This window comes from Canis lupus, chromosome 1 (genome assembly GCF_003254725.2).
Source record: "Canis lupus dingo isolate Sandy chromosome 1, ASM325472v2, whole genome shotgun sequence".
Lineage (NCBI taxonomy): Eukaryota > Metazoa > Chordata > Mammalia > Carnivora > Canidae > Canis > Canis lupus.
In genome coordinates, this window is record NC_064243.1 from 113,656,878 (window position 1) to 113,682,073 (window position 25,196).

A 25,196-nucleotide genomic window follows, 5' to 3' on the forward strand; every position below is an offset into this window, starting at 1 on the left:
TTAAAATATCTTGAAGTGTTCTAAGTCCTTTGCATTTTCACATATTTATAATCAACGGAGCAATTTCTGCAGAAGTGCCTGTTGGGATTTTGTTTTGTTGTAAAGATTTTATTTATTTATTTATTTATTCATGAGTGACACCGAGAGAGGTAGAGATAGGCAGAGGGAGAAGCACGATCCCGGCCGGGAATGCGGGACCCGACTCCAGGACCCCTGGATCACAACCTGAGCCAAAGGCAGACACTCAACCGCTGAGCCACCCAGGTGTCCCCATCACAGCTGTTTTCCAATGTAGTCAGGCCTTATCTCAGGGAAAGTGTGGTTCTTCATTCCTCAAGGGCAATGTTCTGCAAATCCCCAAGAGAGTAGGCTAGTTCTGCTACAGATCAAGGGACTTAGGTCAACAAGCAAGGAGTGCACACGCTTAAAGCGAGTTGACCTTTAAGTCCGTTTGGGGTGCTGTTGCACTATTCTAATTCCCCTGTCCAAGTAGCTTTTAAAAGCTCCATTATGCAAACGACATCTTGCAGGGCAGATTTATAGTAGTAGAAACAAGTCACCTCCAGCCAGAGAGGGCAATGGGTTCCGCAGCCCTGGCAGACAGACTGCCGCTGGCGCATGCGCTCACAAGGCCAGGTATGCAGGGCCACGCGCCCCATTCTATAAAATACACCCAGATAATCCTGCTGGGACTGGCTAATGAGAAGAGTCAGCCGAGGGTCGCCTGGGTGGCTCAGTGGTAGAGCCTCTGCCTTTGGTCCAGGCATCAGGCTCCCCGCAGGGTGCGAGCTTCTCCCTCTGCCTAGGTGTCTGCCTCTCTCTGTGTGTCTCTCCTGAATAAATACATAAAATCTTTAAAGAGAAGAGGAGACAGCCGAGGGTCCACACGCTGGAGGACCCAGCGCCTGGATGAGCGGCGAGGCTCCCACCGAGCAGCCAGCCCCAGGGTGCGTGCGAGCCAGGCTCTGCCGAAAGCGAGGTCGCGGACCCGGCTGCACCCCCCGCCCCGGTCTTGCGCCTGCGCCTTCGGAGCCCCCGCGCGCCCACCGCAGAGCGCGTCTTGCACCAGCCCGGTGCGAGTGGTGGTCGCGGGGACTCCCGGGCGGCGGGGTGTGCGTTGGGGTGGCTCAGCCCCCCCGGTGAGTTAGTAGCAGTCAGGGGAAGAAGGCGGCGCTAGGTGAGGCGGAGGCGGGCTCTGAGGATGGAGCTGCCGCCCAGAGTGAAGAGCCCCGAGCTCGTGGGGCCGGAGCCCCAGCCCCTTGCGCGGGTGAGGAGCAGCGGAGGGGTCGTGCGACCGAGTGTGACTCGCCGTGCGTGAGTGTGTGCGCGCGCGCCCGGCTCTGTGGTGCGTGTCACCGACGCGCTTTCCTGCTGCTTTCCCCGCTCTCCCTTCGCAGCCCCGAGTGTCGGCGCAGAGCACTGTGCTCACGTTTCCCCAAGAGGACAGTCAGTATTGAGCCCTAGGCTGAAGGTTCCCAGCAGGAAGGCACGGACCTGGGCTTGGGGTGGGACTTTTAGAGCCAGCAGTGTCCTGAGAGGGACGCCCTGGAGGAAATGGTGGGAGAGACCCTACTTGAGGCGCTGTGGGTGCAGCTACGTTTGTCCGAACCACAGCGTCCCCATACCTCTGATCCTAAGAATCTTGGCTCCAGCCTCCTGCTCACAGTTGGTAGTGTGTGTGACATCAGGGCAGATGTGGCCCTGGAGGGGATTTTCTCCGTCTGTATAGCTCTTAAAAGGGCCTGGTGCCTCGTGATTTCCTTCTTCCCCAGTCCCGCTATTCTACAAAAGAAGGATCTTGAGAAGGAGGAAAAACTGTAGCACATCTGAAAGTGTAGATTCGTTGAGTTTGTTTTCATCTTTGTTCTAAATGCATGTTTGTTTTTAGTGCATGGAAACGTTTGCTTTTCTTTTCCTTAAATGTCCAATGGCCTATCCTAGGCCTGCCTTCGCGGTGAATGCTGGGCCAGGCAGAGAGATCCCTCCCCTCCTTTTTCAAATCATTGCTCTGCACTCACTATTGGTAATAGTAAGAAATGCACATTTTGCAGCCTAGTGAAAGTTTTGCTTTATTAAGATTAATGTGTTGGTTGAATCATATGAGTCTCCAAAACCTCACTTTAAAAGTAAGGCAATATTCATGGCAGTTTGACTGATGTGACGAATGACATAGTTGTTTGCTTTTTAAGGCTTTTGGGAGCAGGAATGTAATTGGAAGTCTGAGATCTGTGTCATCAGAGGCACAGGTTTTTCCAAGGAATCAATGGACTGAGACTTATGCTTATAGAGTTTGTTATAAGAAAAGAAAGTGCATATAAGTAAAGTAATATTCATAATGATGAACAATAAAACTCCCAATTTTATTTTTTTTATGAATCTCCTTTACTAAAATTTGGGATTCAAAGACATTTTACAAGGATTATATCCAACGTTGAGTAACGTTGGTTACTCAGTGGAGGAGAGAGAATCATATACCGTTCTGTCTTCTTTGACCAGATTTTACTATTCAGTCTGCAGATGCCCTTCACCTGATTTATGTTTATTCAAAGAAGAATCTTAGCAGTAAAAAGATCTCCTATTGAAGAAGAATGTTCAAGAACTGGTAAGCTCTATTTATGATGGTCAAATTGATTTCTGCTCCCACATATATCAAACCAGTTTGCTTCTTCTAAGATTTAAAAAAAATTAATTGGATATAGATTTATTTTATACTTAAGATTATGGAATTAGTGTTCACTTTTTGCAATTATTCAGTTACATCACATGGGGAAATTACAAAGAAGAAAATTAAAACAGCCTCAATATCACTATTAATATTTTGGGGATGTATATTTTAGCAAAATTTTTCTTTGCACTTGTATATATATATGTGATGTGTGTATGTATTTCTGCAGAATAGAAGTTATACTAAGTGAATATTCAGAGGGCACAGAGACTCTCCAACTCCTATTTAGTAAAAGTTATCCTAGCTGACCACAAGTTTCTTATACCTCCATGAATATAGGAAGAAGACCAAAGTGCCAGTGAACCTTTCTAGTTTGATACCTTCCAGGTGTTTATACCTATTAGGGTTTTATAAAACAATTAAGGGTAATTATTATGGCACAATTTATCGAATAAGCCTTTCAGGATTACACTTTTTTTTAGATTTTTAAGGTTGCTTTTACGACCTTATATCTGTAGCTATAGCCTGAGTAGGATGAGGAGGGTGTTCATGCAGGGGGTGGCTTGGTACAGGGTGATAGTCCAAGTGGTGGCAGTCCAAGGGTGGAATGCACCAGCAGGGGGTGTCAGCCTGAGCAGGATAAGGAGGGTGTCCACATAGGATGACTGAGGTGTCGGCATGAGATTTCAAAGCCCAAGCAGAGTAAAGAGGACATCTGGATATTAATACTGCCCAGCTTTGGGTGTTGGGCCTAAAATAGGAGGAGTGTTGGGGACATTCATGTGGGTCAGGTAGGAGGTAGCGAGTGTCACAGTCCAGGTAGGATGAGGAAAGCATCCACACGGAGCAGGGGGCAGGAGCAGTGATGGGAGTTTGTTATGCCTGGGGGCGGGGAGGGGGTGGGAAGAGACTGTCAAGTCAGTCAACACATCTAGGGTAGTGGGAGCCAAGCTTCTCCCTGTGTCACATCAGGGAGTCACACATATCAAAGGGGAGAAAATGAGATAGGCTTTGTGATGTTAGGTTAACTAGATGTAATAGTCTGAACTTACAATTTTCTATGTGGTAGATATAAAAAATATAAGCAGATGCTGGGCCGCTCAGGTTGCCATATTCACGTCTGGGGATTGCACCACCCTGCTGCTCCTTGTAGGGCTCTGGATTCCAGCATCTGCCTGGCCTGCTCTGTTGCTGCTTCAGCAAGAGAAGTCACTGTGCTGAGCAACTCCTATCCTATCACATTACACAGTATATGCACCTTAAGATCCTGATGAAAAGGCAAAATGTCCAAGTAATGTTTAGGGATAATTTGTGAGGGCAAGTCCAAGAAACGATGTGGTCATCAGGATGTTAAGCACCATTTTCTTCTGGATGAGTTATCCTGATGCTTCATTATCCTCCTCTTGCCCTGCGGCTGACATAGAAGACAGTGTTTGAGTCATCGGAGTTGGCTGTGCTGTGACCCACGCCATCAGGACATGGCTTCTGGTCTGTGCCTACTGGGGTGACGTTTGTCATGTTGCTGCATTGGTGCTCTGTGACAAGCAAGAGAGTCATTTTTAACAACTTAGCGGTACACGCTCTGTCATCTCATCTGGAATGTTTACTGACTCTGTGTAGTACCCAAAGGAAATGTTACCAGAGAATCCATGAATCCTGCGGAAGTGATGGAAATGATTGACAGGTATCCAAAGTGTTGCTGCATCAAGCCAGAGTGCACTTACCATTGCTGTAACTGGAGGATGTATTCAGAAAATGTACCATCGCTGCCTGTAGGTGATCAGTTGTGTAGGAGTTTCTTTTTCAAGATGGTGTTTACACATCCTGAATTTATAAGTTGTTATATTTATAAGTTGTTATATATATTTATATTGTGAGTACTTTTAAGTGTGTTATTTTTTAAAAAGATTTATTTATTCATGAGAGACACACAGAGAGAGAGGCAGAGACACAGACAGAGGAAGAAGCAGGTTACAGTTTCACACTGCCCAAGTGTGTTATTTTTTACAATTAAAAACAAACAGGGGGGCAGCCCCGGTGGCGCAGCATTTTAGCGCCACCTGCAGCCCAGGGGTGATCCTGGAGACGCTGAATAGAGTCCCATGTCGGGATCTCTGCATGGAGCCTGCTTCTCCCTCTGCCTGTGTCTCTGCCTCTCTCTCTCTCTCTCTCTCTCTCTCTCTGTGTGTGTGTCTCTCATGAATAAATAAGTAAATAAAATCTTTAAAAAATAAAAATAAAAAAATAAAAACAAACAAGGGACACCTGGGTGGCTCAGCAGTTGAGTGTCTACCTTCAGCCCTGAGCATGATCCTGGAGACCCAGGATCGAGTCCCACATCGGGCTCCCTGCGTGGAGCCTGGTTCTCTCTCTGCTTGTGTCTCTGCCTCTCTCTGTGTGTCTCTCATGAATAAACAAATAAAATCTTATAAAAAAAATAAAAAATAAACAAAAGTGTTTACGTATATTTAACTTTTTTCTTCCCCTTGTTTGTCTTTGCAAAGTGGAACAGAGTAAAGAGATGTGTGCAGGAAAACACTTGTTTTAAAAACTCCACTTCTAGGATGCTTGGGTGGCTCAGTCAGGCATCCAACTCTTAATTTTGGCTCATGTCATGATCTCAGCGTCATGAGATCGAGCCACATATCAGGCTCCACATCAAGCAAGGAACCTGCTTGAGATTCTCTTTTCCTCTCCTGCTGCTGCTATCCCCCCCTCTCTAAAAAAAGAAAAAACTCCACTTCTAAGATATAGAGTATCCAGGCTGGTACCAGCCTTTTTCCCTCTTAACACAGTAGCATGTAACAGAATGGAAAAAGCAACTCCTGGCATCCAGAAACAGTCTGACATTTCCAGGTAGGCCTCAGTGATATTGAAAGCTGGCCTGGCACTCACAGCTAGGCCACGTTATTCTCTCGTTGAACATAAACAATCTCATAGAACACCCACATCAAGATCAGTCTGAGACCATAATGAGAGATGAAAAAGACCACTTCATAATTTTGTCTAAGCACAGACAAAAACAAGGTCACTGGGCAGCCCACAGAATACACCAAATATCCCTCTCCCTGCTAATATGAGTGGCTGCCACTTCTTACCAGTTACAGCTTCTGCCTTGCTCTGGTCTGCCTTCACTCTAGCTGACATTTATTACAGTGTCTAATCATGATAAACTTCCCTCTTGCATCCAGACAGCATCCGATTCAGGGCACAGCCCTGCTTCCTGAAACCCTACCCCCAAATCACCCACCACAAGCCCAAATATTATAATCCTTTCTGACACCCTCTTCCTGAAGCACTACACAGTTCACCATGTTGTATGTTCTTCCTTGTACTGAGTTCTAAACCCAGCTTGTTCAACTATGGGGTGTGTTCCTTGGGGACTCTAGCTGGATGGTGTTGGCAATAAACATGCAGTTAATTGTGGCAGCTTTTGCTGTTGGTGGTCTGGCCCACACTCTCTTTTCTTTTTTTTTTTTTTTTTTAAGATTTTATTTATTTATTTATTCATGAGAGACACACACAGAGAGAGAGAGAGAGAGAGAGAGAGAGAGAGAGGCAGAGACACAGGCAGAGGGAGAAACAATCTCCACACAGGGAGCCCGATGGGGGACTCGATCCCAGGCCTCCAGGATCATGCCCTGGCCTGAAGCGCTAAACTGCTGAGCCTCCCAGGGATCCCCTCATGCTCACTTTCACAATGCAGAAAGTAATTTTGAAACACAGAGCACTGCTCAAGAGGCCTTGGACCCCTGGAGGAATTATATTAACCAAGGTCAGTTCTGACAAGTAGTTTGGGGTCATTTCACCTAAATGAAATGGAGAGAGGCCCTGTAAAGCATCATGTTGATGAAGAAGAAACATGGTTTTCCACTTTCCAGGATCTCTCTACATCTTCTCAAAGATACTCCAGGAAATTGAAGTTGGATGAGTGGTCAGGGCATATGTAAAAACGGCTTGAGAACATTGGAGAACCATATATATTTTTTAATATATTTACATATATACTTATATATATAAAACCATATATATAACCATTAACTAATTAATTAATTAATTTTAAGAGAGGGTGGAAGTGGAGAACAGAGGGAAAGAATCTTAAGCAGGCTCCACGCCTGGCAGCCCAGCGCCAAGCCCAACATGGGGTTCGATTTCATGTGACCAAGATCACGACCTGAGCCAAAAATCAAGAGTCAGATGCTTAGTCAACTGAGCCACCCAGGTGCCTTTCAGCTTGTCTGCATTCCCAGCCCTCCCCTTTAGGACATGGCACCCGTGATCTCTGAAGTACCAGTCTGTTCTGAGCTCCCCTTTTAGTTCAGGCTCAGCTGGGTTGATGAACAGTTTTCTGCCTCTCCCCAAAACTGTGTTGCTACTATATCCTCTCTTCCTGTGTCCTTGTGAGTATTCTCTTATCTCATTACTATTATTTTAGTGAGGTTCCAGGGAGGAGGAAAGGTTAACCTCTCCACTCAACCAGCCATGCTCATCTGCAGAGGAATCACCCTCTCCTCAAGGACCTGTGACTGTACTTATACTTTTCTTATATTTCTTCCTGTCTCACCTCCAAATATATAGGGACATTTGTTGTGTTTGTTCAAGAAATATTATGTGAATATCTACCATGTGTAGGCACTGGGACTTGAACTGTGATAAAGCTGCAATCCCTTGAGTTCAGAAGAGTGACCGGCAAGCATGTGAGAATGTCTAAGGTGATATGAGAAGTGCCAAGCAGAGCACGCACATGGTTCCAGTGGAGCACAGAAGGGTTCCTTCCCAACTTGGGGCGTCAGAGAAGTCTCCCCAGATGGAAAGGTGTCTCAGCAGAGACCTCAAGAGAGAATGGCATTGGGTCCAACCAAACACATTTGTGCCCTAACAAAACCATATGGAGAAGAGCCAGAGACATTCACAAAACCATATGGAGAAGAGCCAGAGACATTCACAAAACCCAGCGATCCAACCTACTTCTTGCAACCCTCATCCCTACTCTTGGGGATTCTGCGGGGCTATCTCCTTGTCCTTGAACTTCTCTCTGCATGTGAAGAAGGCAGGAATCACCAAAGACTCAAATGGTGGGGAGATGTGCGGGGGCTTTATCTTGTGGTCAAGGGCTGCGACTTGAGGTTCAATTTCCGTTCTTTTCCCCAAATTTCTAAAGTCATTTGATATGAATTCTTTGCTTTGCTCTCAAACCATAACCCAGGCCCTGCAAGTCACCCACTCATCTGTCAGGAGAGCAGGAGGGGACAGACCATCCTATTCACAGCCCAGTTTCCTCCAAAGGAGTTAAACTTTTAGGAAGAAATTAAACAGATTCAATCTTTTATCTTTATTGAGTAAACCAATCATGGGTAAAGAAAAAACAACACTAGGTTTTGGGACAGCGGTTGGGGAGGTGAGAGAAGTCCCCTTCCCTCCTCTCCCCTCACACCACAAGGTCTGGGTCACTTATAAAACTCATGCTCCTGCTCGTCCTTCTTGATGACAGTCTTATATGCTTTTTCAAAGTCCTTTGCCAGAACAATGTAGCGGTTCTCACGGACGGCCAGCATTCCACTCTGTTGAGGGATGAGAATGAAAATCTACTCCCAAGCCCTAGTGATGGTGGAGGAAGAGACCTGGCCCCAAGCCCCAGGGAGGCAATGTGGGACATGAGGGGTGCAGCAGAGTGGTCTCAAAGGGGAAGAGTCTTCATGCATCCCCTGCCTGGATCCAGAGAAAAACCCTCCCTCACTCACCTCCTGACAGATGGAGTTGATATCAGCTCCTGAAATCTTATCTGGCCGGGCCACATCTGCAGCAGGTGATTAAGGAAATAAATGCCTAGAACCAGAAGTCATCCTTGAGCTATATTTATCACCACTCCCATCCCTGGAGTCTCCCGACCTTACAAGTTGGGTCCCAATGAAGGCAGAGATGGAGATGAAAATCCAATCCACATTCCCAACCAGGACCCTCCCCTCACTTCCAGAGCAGGATACAATCTTCCAAGTCAACCTCCTCCGAGAGGTTCATCTTGCTGGTGATAGTGGAGAAAATTAACCTCTTCTGGCGGCGGTCAGGGAGCGGAAATTCAATTTTACGATCAAGACGTCCGGGCCGCAGCAGGGCAGGATCCAATGTGTCTGCTCTGTTTGTGGCCATGATCACCTGGCATTGGGGACATGCCAGCTCAGACCTCTGTCCCCACTACACCCTCCTTCCTGTCACAATACGTGTTCCCTCTCATGCCAGCCTCCATCTTTCCCTGACTCCCACACCACACTTCCCCTTGCCATCCTGACCCCCGAACCTTGACATTAACGTTCTGGTCAAATCCATCCATTTGATTCAGTAGCTCCAGCAGGATTCTCTGAACCTCCCTGTCAGCTGCAGAGTGCAACATGGTCAGTCCAAGGCATTGCATACAAGCCTGCCCAAGACCCCAGGCCCTGCTTAGGTATCACTCACCTCCTGTCTGGGCATCAAATCTCTTGGTGGCAATGGCATCGATCTCATCTATGAAGATGATAGCAGGTGCATTCTCCTTAGCCAGGCGGAACACGTCCCGGACCATGCGAGGGCCCTCGCCCAGGTACTTCTGGACAAACTCTGAGCCCACGACCCGGATAAATGCAGCTGATGGCAGGATGACAAGGGTTAGATGAGGAAGGGCCTCCCATAAGGAAGGCCCATATTGCTTTAATGAAACTGAGAATTCCCTGGAGACATCTTTGAACACCCACTCCAAGCAGCCAGGTCATTCTCTCGTGCCCTGGGGATGGGTCTCAGATCCTGCTGGGAGGACCAGTCATCTGCCTGTACTCCACAACCCAGCAGCCCAAATCATGAATCCTACAACAAATGTGTCAGTTCTTGGCCCAACATTTAAAAATCAGGACATTATTTTTAAAAATGCGTCTGTACTTCAATATTCCCATATAGAGGACAGCAAGAGACATTCATGGAATCCAACATAGACAAAACAAAAACCCTGGATTTCCAGAGTGTTGGAAAAAAATCAGTAGGAGAAAAAAAGATAGGCTATCTATACACTGAGGCATCATACTAACTACCTCACCAAGAGCTGAGTTCCACTTGGAATTCCGCTCAGGATGGAAAAGGATCCACTTCTGAACATCATGGAAGATCAGGGACCACAGGCACATATTCTGACGTGATCAACAAGTGATAATGTGGCTGAAGAAAGGCTTGTTCTGGGCCTCTCCTTTTGAACTTACTTCTTTAAGTCTAACCTATTCTTTAACAACTAGATGTGGCCTTGTGTTGCATGGAGCAACCCTCCAGAACCCTCCTTTTAGCTACCACTGAGAAGGGAGACACAGTCCATTATGCAGACCTTATATCCTAACTAGGAGCTGTGCAAGTTGCAGTCCTGCCCTGACAAGCACTAAAATCCAGAACCAACACCTGGCTCAAGGTGTCCTTCCTTTCTGATACGTACATCACCTAGGGGCTTGTTCAACCCCAAACCTCAGGGTATCTAAACACATCTCAGTGTTGCCTTTGGCCACACGTTCCCTGGGCTGTTCTGCCGGTGTTCAAACCATTACCCATGAAATCCTAGTCCCTGAAACCTCCCATCTGACTCTGGCTCCTGTCTGCCTCCCCATTCTGCTGCTGTGGTGCTCTGTCCCCCCAACCCCTTCCCCGTCCTCCTAGTCTCTCATACTGTGTTTCAGTGAAGACTTCCACTTCCTGGTCATTGAATTAGTTATGTCCCATACTCAATCCATCTACCCCCACACCAATCTGTTTTCCCCTAATCTGGCCCAAGTGAGAAAATGGAAGTTGCTCCTGACTCCTCCCACTTGCCAACACCTTATAGTTAGCAAAAAAATCCTGTCACTTCTGCCTCAAGTCTACCCTTCTCTCCCCGACCCACCCTGCCAAAGCCTCTGCCCAAGGCTATAACTGTCAGTCCTCCGGCTCAGTGCAAAGTCTTCTAATTGGCTGTCAGATTTCTCTTGCCTCCAAGTTCATTTCTAGCTGCCAAAATAATCTTTCAAAAAGCTAATCTGAAGGATGCCTGGGTGGCTCAGTCGGTTAAGTGTCTGCCTTCAGCTCAGGGCATGATCCTAGGGTCCTGGAATAGAGCCCCACGTTGGGCTCCCTGCTCAGCGGGGACTCTGTTTCTCCTTCTCCCCCTGCTCATGCTCTCTCAAATAAGTAAAAATAAAATAAAATTTAAAAATCTCAAAAGGCTAATTCCATCATACTACTTCTCTAATGTGATGGCCACTGGCCACATGTGGCTGCTGAGGAACTGAAATGTGACTGGTCCAAAATGAGATAGGCTGTCACTGTGAAATACCAGACTTCCAGAAACTTAGTAAAATTAAGTGTAAAATCTTTTTTTTTAAGACTTTATTCATTTATTCATGAGAGACACACATAGAGAGAGACACACAGACAGACACAGGCAGAGGGAGCCCGCTATGGGACTCAATCCCGGGATCCCAGGACCACGCCCTACGCCAAAGGCAGGCACCAAACCGCTGAGCCACCCAGGGATCCCCTAGTGTAGAATATCTCAATAAATGTCCATCGATAAACACCCAGATAAGTAAAACATGGTATATACATACAATGGAATATTATTTGGCCTGAAAATGGGATTATATTTTGACACCTGCTCCAACATAGATGAGCCCTGAAGACAACTGCCTAAGTGAAAAAGCCAGTCAAATGTAGGATCATCTACTTATCTGAGATACTTCTATATGATAGCCAAATTTATAGCCACTGCAAGCAGAATAGAGGTTATCGGGGGCTTGGGGGCGAGGGAGTGTGGAGAAACATGGAGTTAGCGCTTAATGGGATGATGAACAAGTTCTGGAAATGGAAAGTGGTGGAGGTTGCACAGCATTGTGAATGTTCTGAATGCCACTGAATTGTACTTAAAAATTGGTTAAAATGATAAATTTTGTTACATATATTTTACTAGAGCAAAACAATGGGGGAAAAAACCTCAAATTTTCTATTTGCTACATGTTAATAGTATTTTGAGTAATTTTCTGTTACATGTCAATATATTTTGAGTATACTTGCTAAATACATTGTTCGTCTACTTATTCTCTTATTTTTTTAATGGGTACTTAAACTTCTTGAATTATATATGTGGCTTGTATTGTATTTCTAGTGAGCCCTGCCTTTCCAAAACCACCCTGCTCTCAGGGCAGTGTGCAAAATCCCTGAGATTAGTGCTAAGACTATATTCACAGCCTTTCTGAGTTCTTCAGCCTCACCTCCTGAACCTGCCAAGCACAGCCCTCCTTCAGCCAGCCCCCCAACATGTGCTAAGAAAGTACCACAGTGCAGTTACTGGGCAGGCAGTGGAAAGGTAGCAAAGGACAAATGTGGAAGGTCCCTACCCTCACGTAATATCGTCATGGTCTACTCATGATTCGCTAAATAAAAAGTTCTTTCCTACCCCGGGCCTTGGCACATCCTGTGCCCCATGTCCTGGATGTCCCCTCCCAACTGTGTGCCTGACAGACTGCTTACACCTCACTTCTGGGAAGACCTACCTGAGAGGTGGAGGCAGAATGGACCAGCACGCCCTCTTGTGAGGGTGATCCCCCAATCCTTCCTGCTTCCCTGGGGCATTTGCTACTTTGCAGGCTGCTCCCACTCAACCTTACCTCTGTGAGCCCCCTTGCTCACTCACTTCAGCTACAGGAGCCTCCTTGTTATTCCTGGACCATGGGGTGCATTCCCACCTCACCAGACAGTCTCTGAGTCCAATATACTTCCTCCTCCAGACATCCATGTGACTCGGTACCTCAAGTCTTTATGTAAATGTCACCTCTTAAAAGCCTTCCCTGACCACCCCTCATTCTACCATAAAAAGTGGCAGCCCCCACTATTCTCTATCCCCTTGCCCTGCTTCATCTCGACACACATTTAGAACCACGTGATACATAATCTATTACCTGTTCAAGGACTTCCCCAACTAAGACATCACTTCCACAAAGAAAGGAGAGACTTTGTTCTGTTCATTGCTGTGTCTCCAGAACATGTGTGTGACACACGTTAGGTACTCAATATTAACTCAATGACTGAGTTCTAAGTGTTTTTTTTTTTTTTTCTCCAGCCACACCGGGAAATTCTCCAACACAGGAGACATGTCTGAGCAGCTCAGGGCCTGGCAGAGCAGAAGTCCATGAACCGCTAAGCAAATGAATGCTCATGACCATGACTAACATTTATTGTCCACTCTACGTGCCAGGTATGGTTTTAGAAGCTTTATATTGATTTAATCCTCCAAATAACCCAGATAGAGAGGAAACAGGAGTCACAGAGAGACTAACTTATTGAGTGGTTACATAAACTAACTTCTGTAAGCAGTTGTAGGGGAGCCAGATTTCAATCTTAGTCAGCACAGCCCAGAAAACACTGTCTGACCACTGCCTTCTACTGCTCCCTGCCTCACACATGCTGAGATTTAAGATGTGCTGAGCCCGATCCTCAGGCTTTACAAACAGTAATATAGTGACTTTCAGATGTTTTTGTCTGGAATCTACAGTAAGAAATATGTGTGTAAACAACCACAAGCATATGTACATGCAACAAGTTTCACAAAGCAATAAGGCATTAAGAGCTCTTATTACGTGGGATGGACACTGATGTTTTGTTTCATTGCTTTAAATGCTGATTGCAACCCATGAATTTGAACTCACACTAATGGGTGACAACCCACTGTGAAGCAAGTTTCTTGTTAGACAGAGAATGGAGACAGGAGGAAGTGAAGCCACCTCCCTAGGATGGCACCACCAGTAAGAGGCACACCAGGGCTTTGACACCATGGCTCCTGTTCTAATCATCTCACCTCACCACTTCCGGGGCAAGATCAGAAAGTAGGGAGCAAGGTTATGAGAGCCCAGAAGGTCAGAGACCCAGGGAAGAACCAAGGGCTCACCTGTCGTGTGATGAGCCACAGCCTTTGCTAACATGGTCTTCCCGCAGCCAGGCGGGCCGTACATTAGGACGCCTCGGGGAGGGTCGATGCCGATCTGAAATGCAGAGGTGAAGGATAAGGCAGGGAGTCCTTTCACCAACTTGAAACACGAGGGGTGGGCACGGAGGGGGCGGCGGCTTTGCTTTCCGTACCACTTTCAGCTCCTCACCTGCTTATAGAGCTCGAAGTGTGTAAGTGGAAGCTCCACGGCCTCCCGCACCTCCTGCTTCTGGATGTCCATGCCCCCGATGTCTGCATACATCACGTCTGGCTTCTGGTCTGGTGGGAGAGCAGAGCTGGGGCTCCTAGCCTGGACTGCAGGTCCCCTCAGGCCTCCCCCTGGCCCTGGGCTCCCCTCTCACCTGAGGTGAGCATCATGATACTGCTGTCGGCCTCAGGAGGCAGCACATCCACCAGAGCGTTGCTGTGCTTATGGAGGGCCACAGACGCGTTCGGCTTGAGCAGCTCCCGGTCAATGGTGCTCAGGATGCGCACATAGTAGTTGGAGCCTTTGGGAGACAGCCAAGGAGCAGGGAAAGTGAGAAGTACCAGAACTTCCAAACTGTCTCTGCCCCCAAACCTCACAGTCATACACTCTAGGCCACCAGTCCCTTTTACTCAGACCCCGAACGGCCCTCGGCCTTTAGTCTTGCCTCCTCTGGTCCATCCCCCACATTCAAGACGACAGCTCCCTTGTCTGTCTCTAGCCTGGCCTGTCTCTCAAGCTCTAGCCCCAGGTGACCAGCAGCCTCCTGGAATGCCTCCCCTACCCCGGCATGTCCCCAGGGTCTCTCTCACTCACTGTCCCAGTGTGGTCTCAGTATCTTTTCTCAAATCGTGCTGCTTCTCCTGGGGCCCTGTCTTAGGGAGCCCCATGGTCCCTAGTCACCAGCCAGAGTCCCAAGCCTCATGCTGGACCTTTCTCCCCTCCTCTCCACGCCACAGCCCCTCAGTCACTATGCTCTTCCAGCTTGCCTCCTGAATGTCTCCAACCAATCTCCTCTCCTCCCCACAGACCCAGCCTGATACACCCTTCTGCTCCCATCGAGGTCTCTGCACCAGAGTCCTCCCTGCTCGCCCAGCCTCCAGGCTCCCTGCCCCTATAAGCCTTCTACTCTCCTGACCTTCACACCTGGCTGTCTGGCAGCCACCCAGACCCCTCCCTGTGAAGTCCTAGACTGCCCTTACTGTCTCCCTCCAAACCTAGTCTTCTCCCCATGTCAGCATCTCAGGGATAGTCCCACTGTCCCCCTAAGTCCTACAGGTCAAAGACACAAGCCTCATCCTGAGTATCTCCCTCCCTTCACCACCTCACCTCCAGCCTATCAGTCCAATTCTAGGCCCAGTCACAGAGGCCAGAAACAGGAAATGACAGATAATGCACAGAGACAACAACCATCCTGAGCACAGGCCTGAACCCATGTTAACAACAACAGCTACCATATACGGAGTCCTACCAGAGCCTAGTCTCTTCACACTTTACTCAAACTGCAGGTCCCAACCCAGTAACTGCCATGAAATCAACTTAGAGGGTCATATCCAGAACACTGTTTAAAACAAAAACAGACTAGAACAGAATGGAAAACACCAGAATCTGTCACACGTAATAAGGCTAACTATCATTTGACGAAACTTTCAATATATATTTAGTGTATATGTGGATATGTATGCAGTTGACCTTTAAACAACGCAGGGTTTAGTGGTGCCAACGCCCAATGTAACTAAAAACCCACACATAACTTGACTCCCCAAAAACTCAACTACTAATAGCCCACTGGTGACCAGAAGCCTTACCAATACCATAAACAGTCAATTAACATGTGTTTTCTATGTTTTACATGTTATATACTGTATTCTTACAATCAAGCAAGCTAGGAAAAGACAATGTCATTGAGCAAATCATAAGGAAGAGAAAATACATTTAAATATTGTACTGTATTCATCCAAAAAAATCTGTGTATAAGAAGACCCACACAGTTCAAACCTGTGTTGCTTTAAACTCAACTGTACATGTAGGTTCGTACATATACACGAACACGTACAAAATACATACACACGTGTAGAGAGAGTATGTAAAACATATGTCTACTTTTGTTATTAGAGTTAGAAAAACACCATTACATTGCCCTGCCTTGTTTGCTCTTCTAAGATCCCAACACACTTCCCAGTCCATGAGAGGAAACAGTTAACAGACGTTGAATGAACAGATGAGTGAATGAGGTGGTCCCTACCCAGGCACCCACACACCTGTGGTGGAGCCCACAATGGCTGTATTCTGATCCACAGCCTCCAAAAACTGCCCGATGACCAGTGGGATGCTCTGGATTCGCTTCACCTCCTCCTGAGCATGGAGGAATTCCTTCTTCAGGTTCTTCTGCTCATCCTTGATGTACTCCTCCTGCACCTCCAGGAATTCCAGCTCTTGCTGCAGCTTCTGTGAGCGGAGAGGCAAAAGGTAGAGAGTTGGCTTTGGCCCTGGTGAGCCAGGTGGTTGTAGAAGGTGGCGGGGGGTGGGGGGTGGGGTATGGCATGCTGGGCCCTGTACAAGGTCCGGGTTGGGGTTGACTCTACCTTGTAGCGGCTGTACAGGTCCTCCAGGTCCTCAGGCTCAGGCCCCAGGAAGGAAAGGCCAGTCTGGGGCCGTGACACAGACAGTGCTGGGATCTCATCCTAGAACAAGGGAGAAAACTCTGGTTGGAAGAAGAGCGTCCCCTCATGATAGAATCTATAGCATCCTCCCCACTCCACTATGAACCTCTCAGCCCCCAACAGGCTCCTGACATCATTCAGCCCCTCTAAATAGATCCTGCAAGCCTCTCAGCCCCCTAAATAGGCTCCTGATGTCACCCAGGCCCTAAGAGGGTCAACTAGCCTCCCAAACAGATGTTTTACTATCATATGCCACTTGTAACATAACCCCAATGTCACCTGACTCCCAACTAAGGTCTAAGGTCACATCAACTCCTTACTGGACCCCAATGCCCCCCTCCCCCCCAACAGGTTCCTAATATCACACGGCTGTCTTATTATAGGCTGTTAAAGTCAACCTCAAACATTCTCACATTACCCAGTTTTCCCCAAAAGATCCCTCATGTCACACAACCCAAACTCACATTAGGTCTTTATGTCATCCGGTTCCCTATGTAGGCCCCAAACACCACTCGGCTAGAGCAGATACTGCGGAGCCTCCCAACACCAGCCAAGCCCCGATCATCAGTCAGCTCCCCGGCCCAACCTGAGACATCATTTGGCCCAAGCCCCATCTATCACTCACACCCCGACCCATCGGCAGCCCCGCCGGGCCCCGATGTCATTAAGCACTCCTAGCTAGCCCTCGAAATCCTTCCGTGCCAAAGAACCTGTAACGTCACTCATTCCTGCAGCGGCGCGTTCTGAGCCTTTCTGCCCTAACATCCTTCAGCCACCGAGCCAGGCCTCGGGGCGACACAGAGCTCCCCACCGAGGCCTCCAGAACCAGCCGGACCCGGGCCGGAATTCCCGCAGTCCCTCAGCACCCCACTCCGGTCGGCCTCGCCCTCTCCCCACGAGCCTGGCCCCACCGGACCTGAGCTTTCTCCACCAAGATGCCTATCTCCTCCATAGTGACCAAGCCGGCCTCTGTGGCCCAGCCAGATCCAGTCACCGCTTCCGGCGACGCTACCGGAAGGCCAGGGCCTCCGCGGATTCTGGGAAACGTAGTTCAAGGCTTCGCTAGAGCGGGCTGAATGGGCCGCAAAGGGTGGCGGGAAGGGAAGTCTTTGTCCTGGGCTCCGCCCCCAAGGCCTGAACGCGGGCTCTCCGTAGCTGGGCTTGGGGCGGTGCGCGTGCGCAGTAGTGCGTAGTGCCCCCCTCGAGCGGTGTCCGCGCGCGGTTTTTCTCGCCAGTAAGCGGCGCTGCCTCTTTGCTTTTTCGGTTAAGGAATTCGCAAATCCGTCCGGGAGAGCCTGGTGGCCAAGCGCTGGTGGCTCTCATTTAGTGCCGGGGCCGGAGATACTTTGGGCGGGGCTCCCCAGGGGGGGCTCCTTTAGGAGATCTAAACGTGGGATGCGCCGAGGATTGTCTCCCGCGTGGAGGCGGGAAGCACCCGGCTCCACCCTGGGGGTGGATGTGCTGTGGGCCAGGAGGAGGGGTGGAGAAAGAATTTTTTTAAATAAGATTTTATTTATTTATTTGAGAGAGAGAGAGAGCGCGCGCGAACTGGGGGGAGGGGCAGAGCAGGGAGCCCTCCCCGGGCTGGATCCCAGGACCCCAAGATCATGACCCCAGCAGAAGTCACTTAACTGACTGAGCCACCCAGCCGCCCCCGGAGAAAGAATTCTGGAGATGTTTTTGATGGAAGAAGGTGCTTTATTATAGCAGGGAGACAGGACCTGTGGGCTGGAAATGTTGCACTTGTGTTTGTGGGGAGTGTCTGATTAAATTAAACCTTCTAGTTTGGGGAGGGGGCGGTGCTAACGATAGTAAGTCTCTAAGGAATTTGGAAGTAAAGCTTTCAAGACACCTTGAGGGGGCTAGGTGCTGCTAAAATAAGGTTTTTTACTAATTCTTAGTAAAACATCAGTTTTGAGGGGCACCTGGGTGGCTCAGTGGTTGAACATCTGCCTCTCTGGCTCAGGTCGTGATCTTAGGGTTCTGGAATCAAGTCCGGCATAGAGCTCACCGCAGGGGGCCTGCTTCTCCCTCTGCCTGTGTCTCTGTGTCTCTCATCAATCAATAAATAAAATCTTTTAAAAAATTGGTCTTGAAGCCCTTCAGATGTGTATCACTGGGCCTCATGCTCAGGAGGTCATTGCAAATACATCTTTGGGAGCGTTTAGTAGCTATCTGAGAACGTGACACCAACAAGAGCAAAGCTATGGTGGTAACGCAATAGAGGAAGTCCTTGAGAGAGCTGTAGGAATGTTACAATCTGTAAGCCTCAGGAATTCCACCTGGGGAATTCGAGCCCCAGCAAAGTGTGGCCTTTGTGTCTCCCATTGGGGGTGAGGAGTCCCCAAGCCCCGCCCCCTTACTTGTTAGCAAATCCGGTAGAAACCACACTCAGGGCTGGAGAAAATGAGGCAGCAGTGTCAGGAGTTGGGTCCCACAGGAGACTGGCAGACCTGTGCCAGGCCCTGCCTAAGTCACAGGGGCCTCAACTCATTGCATCTTGATAGACAAAATGTTCCCTTTTACAGAGAAGAAAGCAGACTGAGAGCTCTGAAGCTACTTGTCTGTCACAAGGGTCAGAGTTTAGAGCCCCGGATCTGTCTGTCCCCAAAGCCCATGCTTCTGGCTCCACGGATACACTGCTCAGTGTTTGTTAAGTAAACGTTTTATTGAAATATAAATACAGAGAAGTCCACAAATCATTAGGGTGCAGTTCAATGACTTGACACAAAGTGAACACACCAGTAAAACAAGTACTCAGTTCAAGAGACCAAACATTAGCCACCACCATCCCCCAGGTGTCCCCTGCATGTTCTTTTCCTGCCACACCATCCCCTCTGAAAGTTTCACTTATCTGGATTTCCAGCAGTGTACATTATTTTTATCTGTTTCAACCCACATAGCACGTACTGTGTGTTTGGCTTCTTTTTACTTAACATCATTGTTTTCATTTCTGTATGCTTTCCATTGTGTGACTATACCTCAAACTGGTATTTTCCAGCTTGAGGTTATTCTGGTGTTATGAATATCCTTGTGTATTTCTTCGATAAACGTATGGATATATCCTAAAGAGTGGAATTGGTGGTCAGAAGGCAGGTGTGTGTTTAGCTTTAGTAGACACTCAAACTATACTAACATATTCCTACCACTTGTGCACACACTTGATACTATCTCTTTTAAATTATTTTTTTCTGGGGATCCCTGGGTGGCTCAGCGGTTTGGCGCCTGCCTTTGGCCCAGGGTGCAATCCTGGAGTCCCGGGATCGAGTCCCACGTCGGGCTCCCTGCATGGAGCCTGCTTCTCCCTCTGCCTGTGTCTCTGCCTCTCTCTCTCTATGTCTATCATGAATGAATAAATAAATAAATCTTTAAAAAATATTTTTTTCCATTCTGGTGGGGTATGTTGTGGGTTTTCACACCAGAGACCATTTGTGCACTTACTTTTAGCCAAACTCAGAATCCTTACCACACCCTCAGAGGTAGGTTTGCTCTTCCTCATTTTACAGATGAAGAGACCGGCTTGGATGGGAAAGTCACTTCCACTAAGCCACAGAATTAGTGGCTCCTGTTCGGTGCCAGCCCTGTGCTAGGTAGGGGACCCAGAAATCAATCAGATCTGGTCACTGCCTTCTTTGTTTAAAATCCCAGGACTTGGGCAGCCCGGGTGGCTCAGTGGTTTGGCGCCTGCCTTCAGCCCAGGGTGTGATCCTGGAGACTCAGGATCAAGTCCCGCGTTGGGCTCCCTGCATGGAGCCTGCTTCTCCCTCTGCTTGTGTCTCTGCCTCTCTCTCTCTCTGTGTCTCTCATGAATAAATAAATAAAATCTTTAAAAAATAAAATAAAATAAAAGTCCCAGGACTTTGGGGATCCCTGTGTGGCTCAGCGGTTTAGCGCCTGCCTTCGGAGGCGGCACATCTGATCCCGGAGTCCCACATCTGGCTCCTGGCATGAAGCCTGCTTCTCCCTCTGCCTGTGTCTCTGCCTCTATCTCTGTGTGTCTTTCATAAATAAATAAAATATTAAAAAATAATAAAATAAAATCCCAGGACTTTTATTTCCACACAAAAGGGAAACAATGATGACAACCAACCATCTTCCTCTGCATTGACAGCCTTTAGTTCTGTCTAAACATCTCTGTCTCCCCCAAAAGGCATCCCAATTTCTACGAGTCTTCGAATCTATCACGTCAAACAGGCCCTCCTCATCTCCTTCTTTTGCCCCTTGCTCCCTAGCTTCCTAGTTTCCAGACTTCAGACTCAAACCTATGTGAGAGCTTTGACTTTACTTCCCTAAGCCCCGTCAACCACCACTGAGCTCTTTCTACCATCTTCCACAATGATAAATCAATGAATCGTTTGGAGTTTTTATGGATAAATTATAAGTAACCATTTCCTGAACACTGTGTACATGGCTCTTCGCTAAAACAGTTTACTGTATTATCTCACTGAATCCTAACAACAACTTTACGAATCAGGTAGTAAAAGTAACCAATGTTTATACAGAATCTTTACCTTCTGCCACAGAATCATAAATGTTTTATACACATCATCTGATTTAATGTCATATTAAAGTGGGATTTCAAATGGAAACTGTTGTCTTACTTTTCTCAGGTCCGACATAAGATACTAGGCTCAGAGAGGTACAGTTGCTTGGCCAAGTTCACACACCACAGAAATGGAAGAGCTGGTATTCAAATCCAGAACCTGGGCTCTTAACCTCACATGATAGTTATCATTTGAATTTGCAGATGATTTCAATAAGTAAGCTAGCTATTCTCAAGCAGGAGGACATCAGATCATTTAGGGAATAAAGCTAGACCCACCTTTACTTATTTTAACATTATGACCCTTCTTCTCATCTTCTGGTGAAGAATCACCCATCTAGATCATTTAACAGATGGGCAAATTAGAGCCTGCATCGGCCCAACTGACTAAAATTTCTCTCTCCTGGCTCAAGTCCAGGACTTTCTTCCTCTAAACTATACTGCCTTCTATCACAAGTCAAGCTCTTGTGTTCAGTGAGGGCGTTCCCAGATCTGGGTCTTTAGAGCCCTGCATGAGGTTGGATGCATACAGGGGCGAGCAAACAAGTAAGTAAAGACAGTTGGGCTGGCAGAGAACCTAATCCTCATCTACAGAGAGCAGCTGGACTCCACGCGTGATAACCATGCCAAAATGTGGGCCCATGTTGCCAGATCTGATGTTTCAAGAAAGCCAAGAATTCAGATTTTCAAGTGAAATCTTCTCATTTTTAAAGCATGGCAATAAATTCAAACACTCAAAAACACCATGCCACAGGGCGCCTGGGTGGCTCAGTCAGTTAAGTGTCCAACTCTTGACCTCAGCTCAGGTCTTGATCTCAGAGTCCTGAGTTCAAGCCACACGTTGGGCTTCATGCTGGATATGGAGCCTACTTAAAACAAAACAAGACAAAACAAAACACCATGCAGGCCAAACAAAGTGGGCTTCATAAAATGAATAGAGGCCCCTGGTCTCGGCTCATCCTGTCCCCAGTGTTGCCATCAAAGGCCCAGGAATGAAAAGCTTTACTCAGTCCCAGGGTGGAAGTAGACGGAGAGGTCTGAAACATTCAGAAGGCAGCAAGAATATGAGGTAAAGGATGAATAAGGATGAAATTCAGGGAAACACAAATGTAAATATCTAACAAGAGCTGATTTGTTAAATAAACTGAACAACCTTTTATTATAGACTATAACACAGTTTTTTTTTAATTTTTTAAATTTATTTATGATAGTCACACACACAGAGAGAGAGAGAGAGAGAGAGGCAGAGACACAGGCAGAGGGAGAAGCAGTCTCCATGCACCAGGAGCCTGACGTGGGATTCGATCCCGGGTCTCCAGGATCGCGCCCTGGGCCAAAGGCAGGCACCAAACCGCTGCGCCACCCAGGGATCCCTATAACACAGTTTTTAAAAATTGTGTAGAATATTTAACAATGTGCCATGTGTTCACAAAATATGTAATACCTAGAAGAAAAAAGAGATGTCAAGGCAATAAGTATAAACCCTTTTTAAAAATATTTTTATTTTGATATTTCAGTTACAGAAAACTTAAAAGAATGGTAAAAATAGAAACTCTTTGCCCAGATGCCTCAAATGTGATCATTTTAAACATATACTTTATCATTGTCTTTTTCCTTATATATGTATTCTTATATGTGTGTGTATAATACACATACATATTATGCATATATCTTGCCATATATACACGTGTACACACATAATTTTTTAAACTACTACTGGGATTTTTTTAAGCTTTATTTATTTTTTAATGAGAGAGAGAGAGAGAGGCAGAGACACAGGCAGAAGGAGAAGCAGGCTCCCCACATGGAGCCCAATGTAGGACTCAATCCTGGATCCCGGGATCATGCCCTGAGCCAAAGGCAGACACTCAACTGCTAAGCCACCCAGGCATCCCTATACTGGGATTTTTATTTGGATTGCATTAAATTTATAGATCAATTTGAATAGAACTGACATGTTAACAATACTGAGTCTTCCCATCCATGAATATAGTACATCTCTCCATTTATTTAGTGCCTTGATTTCCTTCATTGGTGTTTTGTCCTTCTCAGCATACAGATTCTGTACATATTTTGCAGATTTATACAGGCATACCTTGGAGATATTGTAAGTTTGGTTTCCACCACATCTGCAGGGACTTGCTCCACTGAAGTCTTGGATCTCTCAAATTCATCCATAAGGGTTGGAATCAACTCCTGTTCATGTTGATGCTTTTACATCTTCCCAGGAATCACAAATGTTCCTGATGACATCTAACATGGTGAATCCTTTCCAGAAGGTTTTCAACTTGCTTTTCTCAGATCCACCAGAAGAATCACTGTCTATGGCAGCTATAGCCTTATGAAATGTTATTTCTTAAATAATAAGACTTGAAAGACAAATGACTCCTTGATTCATGGGCCTCAGAATGGATGTTGCGTCAGCAAGCATGAAAACAACATGAGGAGAAAAGAAAGAAAAGAAAGAAAGAAAGAAAGAAAGAAAGAAAGAAAGAAAGAAAGAAAGAAAGAGAAAGAAAGAAAGAAAGAAAGAAAGAAAGAAAGAAAGAAAGAAAGAAAGAAAGAAAGGAGGAAGGAAAATAACATGAGGGATGCCTGGGTGACTCAGCGGTTGAGCGCGTCTGCCTTTGACTCAGGCCATGATCCCGTGGTCCTGGGATGGAGTTCCTCATCAGGCTCCCCGTGAGGAGCCTGCTTCTCCCTCCCTCTGCCTGTGTCTCTGCCTCTCTTTCTGTGTCTCTCATGAATAAATAAAATCTTTTTTTTTTTTTTAAAAGAAAACAACATGAATCTCATTGACCATCTCCATCAGAGCCCTTGGGTGACCGGGTGCATCATCAGTGAGCAGTAGTATTTTGAAAGGAATCTTTTTTTCTGAGCAGTAGGTCTCAACCATGGGCTTAAAATATTCTGTAGACCATGTTGTAAACAGATATGCTGTCATCCAGGCTTTGTTGTTCCATTTATAGAGTGTGGGCAGAGTAGTTGCAGCATAATTCTTCAGGACCAGAGGATCTTCAGAGTGGTCCTTGAGTGCTGGCTTCAACCTAAAGCTGCACTACCCCTAACAAGAGAGTCAGCTTGTCCTTTGAATATTTAAAGCCAGACATTGACTTTTCCTTTCTACCCATGGAAGTCCTAGATGGCATCTTCTTCCAATAAACGGCTGTTTTGTCTATACTGAAAATTTGTTTATAATAGCCATATGTTTAATTAATTATTTTAGCTAGATCTGGATAATTTGCTGCAGCTGCTATGTTAGCACTTGCTGTTTCATCTTGTACTTTTATGTCATGGAGATGACTTCTTTCCTTACACCTCGTGAACCAACCTCTGCTAGCTTCAAACTTTTCTTCTGCAGCTTCTCCACCTATCTCAGCTTTCATAGAACTGACTACTAAAACTTCCTCCAGGGCAGCCCTGGTAGCCCAGCGGTTTAGGGCTGCCTTTGCCCCAGGGCGTGATCCTGGAGACCTGGGATCGAGTCCCACGTTGGGCTCCCTGCATGGAGCCTGATTCTCCCTCTGCCTGTGTCTCTGCCTCTCTCTCTCTCTCCCTCTCTCTCTCTCAGTGCCTCTCATGAACAAATAAATGAAATCTTTAAAAAATAAAATAAAAATTCCTCCATATCAGCAATAAGACAGTTTTGCTTTCTTATCATTCATATGTTCACTGGAGTAGCACTTTTCATTTTCCTTATGAACTTTTCCTTTGTATTTACAACTATTTGGCACAAGAGACTGAGCTCTCGGCCTATGTTGGTTTTTGACATGCCTTCCTCACTAAGCTTAATTATTTCGAGCTTTTCATTTAAAGTGAGAGATACATACACTCTTCCTTTCACCTGAACATTTAGGGACCATTGTAGGATGGCTTCCTTCCTTTCACCTGAACATTTAGGGACCATTATAGGATGGCTCGCTGTCCTAGGTGGGTGAGTAGGGTTCATGGTGACCCCAAACAATTTTAATAGTAATATCAAAGGTCTCTGATCGGTGATCACCATAAAAGATATAATAATGAAAAATTTTAAAATATTGTAAGAATCACCAAAATGCGGCACAGAGACATGAAGTAAGCAAGTGTTTTTGGAAAAACGGTGCCAATAGGCTTGTTCAGTGCAGGGTTGCTCAAAACCTTCAATTTGTAAAATCACACTATTTGCGAACCACAATAAAGCGAATGCAATAAAACAAGGTATGCCCTTACCTATTTCATTTTTTCAAACAGTTTAAAATAGCATCTTTATAAAAACAGGTATAATTGATATATAATAAATCACACATATTTAAAGTATACAACTTGCTAAGTTTGGGTGTGTGTATACACATACAAAACCATCATCACAATCAAGATAACGAACCCACCAATTACCC

General features: G+C 46.5%; 1 protein-coding gene and 1 long non-coding RNA gene across 3 annotated transcripts; one reads left to right on the top strand and one right to left on the bottom strand.

The window, feature by feature from the left end:
* Positions 1–1,040: 1,040 nt before the first annotated feature.
* Positions 1,041–5,122, top strand: LOC112645471 (uncharacterized). 2 transcript variants are annotated; one of them, XR_007402812.1, is made up of 3 exons: positions 1,041–1,267; positions 2,511–2,602; positions 3,735–5,122. It is a non-coding gene; the product is annotated as an uncharacterized LOC112645471 (long non-coding RNA). The 2 variants fall into 2 exon arrangements; XR_003127096.3 differs by having other exon boundaries at positions 3,819–5,122.
* Positions 5,123–7,982: 2,860 nt separating this feature from the next.
* Positions 7,983–17,352, bottom strand: PSMC4 (proteasome 26S subunit, ATPase 4). The gene is made up of 11 exons (XM_025425010.3): positions 17,194–17,352; positions 16,200–16,298; positions 15,876–16,062; positions 13,991–14,137; positions 13,798–13,907; positions 13,590–13,683; positions 9,119–9,286; positions 8,961–9,037; positions 8,650–8,818; positions 8,407–8,462; positions 7,983–8,226 (listed from the first exon to the last, which is right to left on the bottom strand). Exons 1-11 carry the CDS (start codon positions 17,227–17,229, stop codon positions 8,113–8,115), a joined length of 1,257 nt encoding a protein of 418 aa, XP_025280795.1. The 5' UTR covers positions 17,230–17,352; the 3' UTR covers positions 7,983–8,112.
* Between the last annotated feature and the right edge of the window lie 7,844 nt (positions 17,353–25,196).

Bases quoted from the DNA above. Each gene is read 5' to 3' on its own strand.
- PSMC4 (XM_025425010.3), bottom strand. From the start codon at position 17,229: ATGGAGGAGATAGGCATCTTGGTGGAGAAAGCTCAG. The intron at 14,138-15,875 runs GTGTGTGGGTGC...TGTCTCCCAAAG, and splicing joins CATTGTGGGCTCCACCACAG to GCTCCAACTACTATGTGCGC. The intron at 8,463-8,649 runs GTATCCTGCTCT...CACCTGCTGCAG, and splicing joins GGAGGTTGACTTGGAAGATT to ATGTGGCCCGGCCAGATAAG.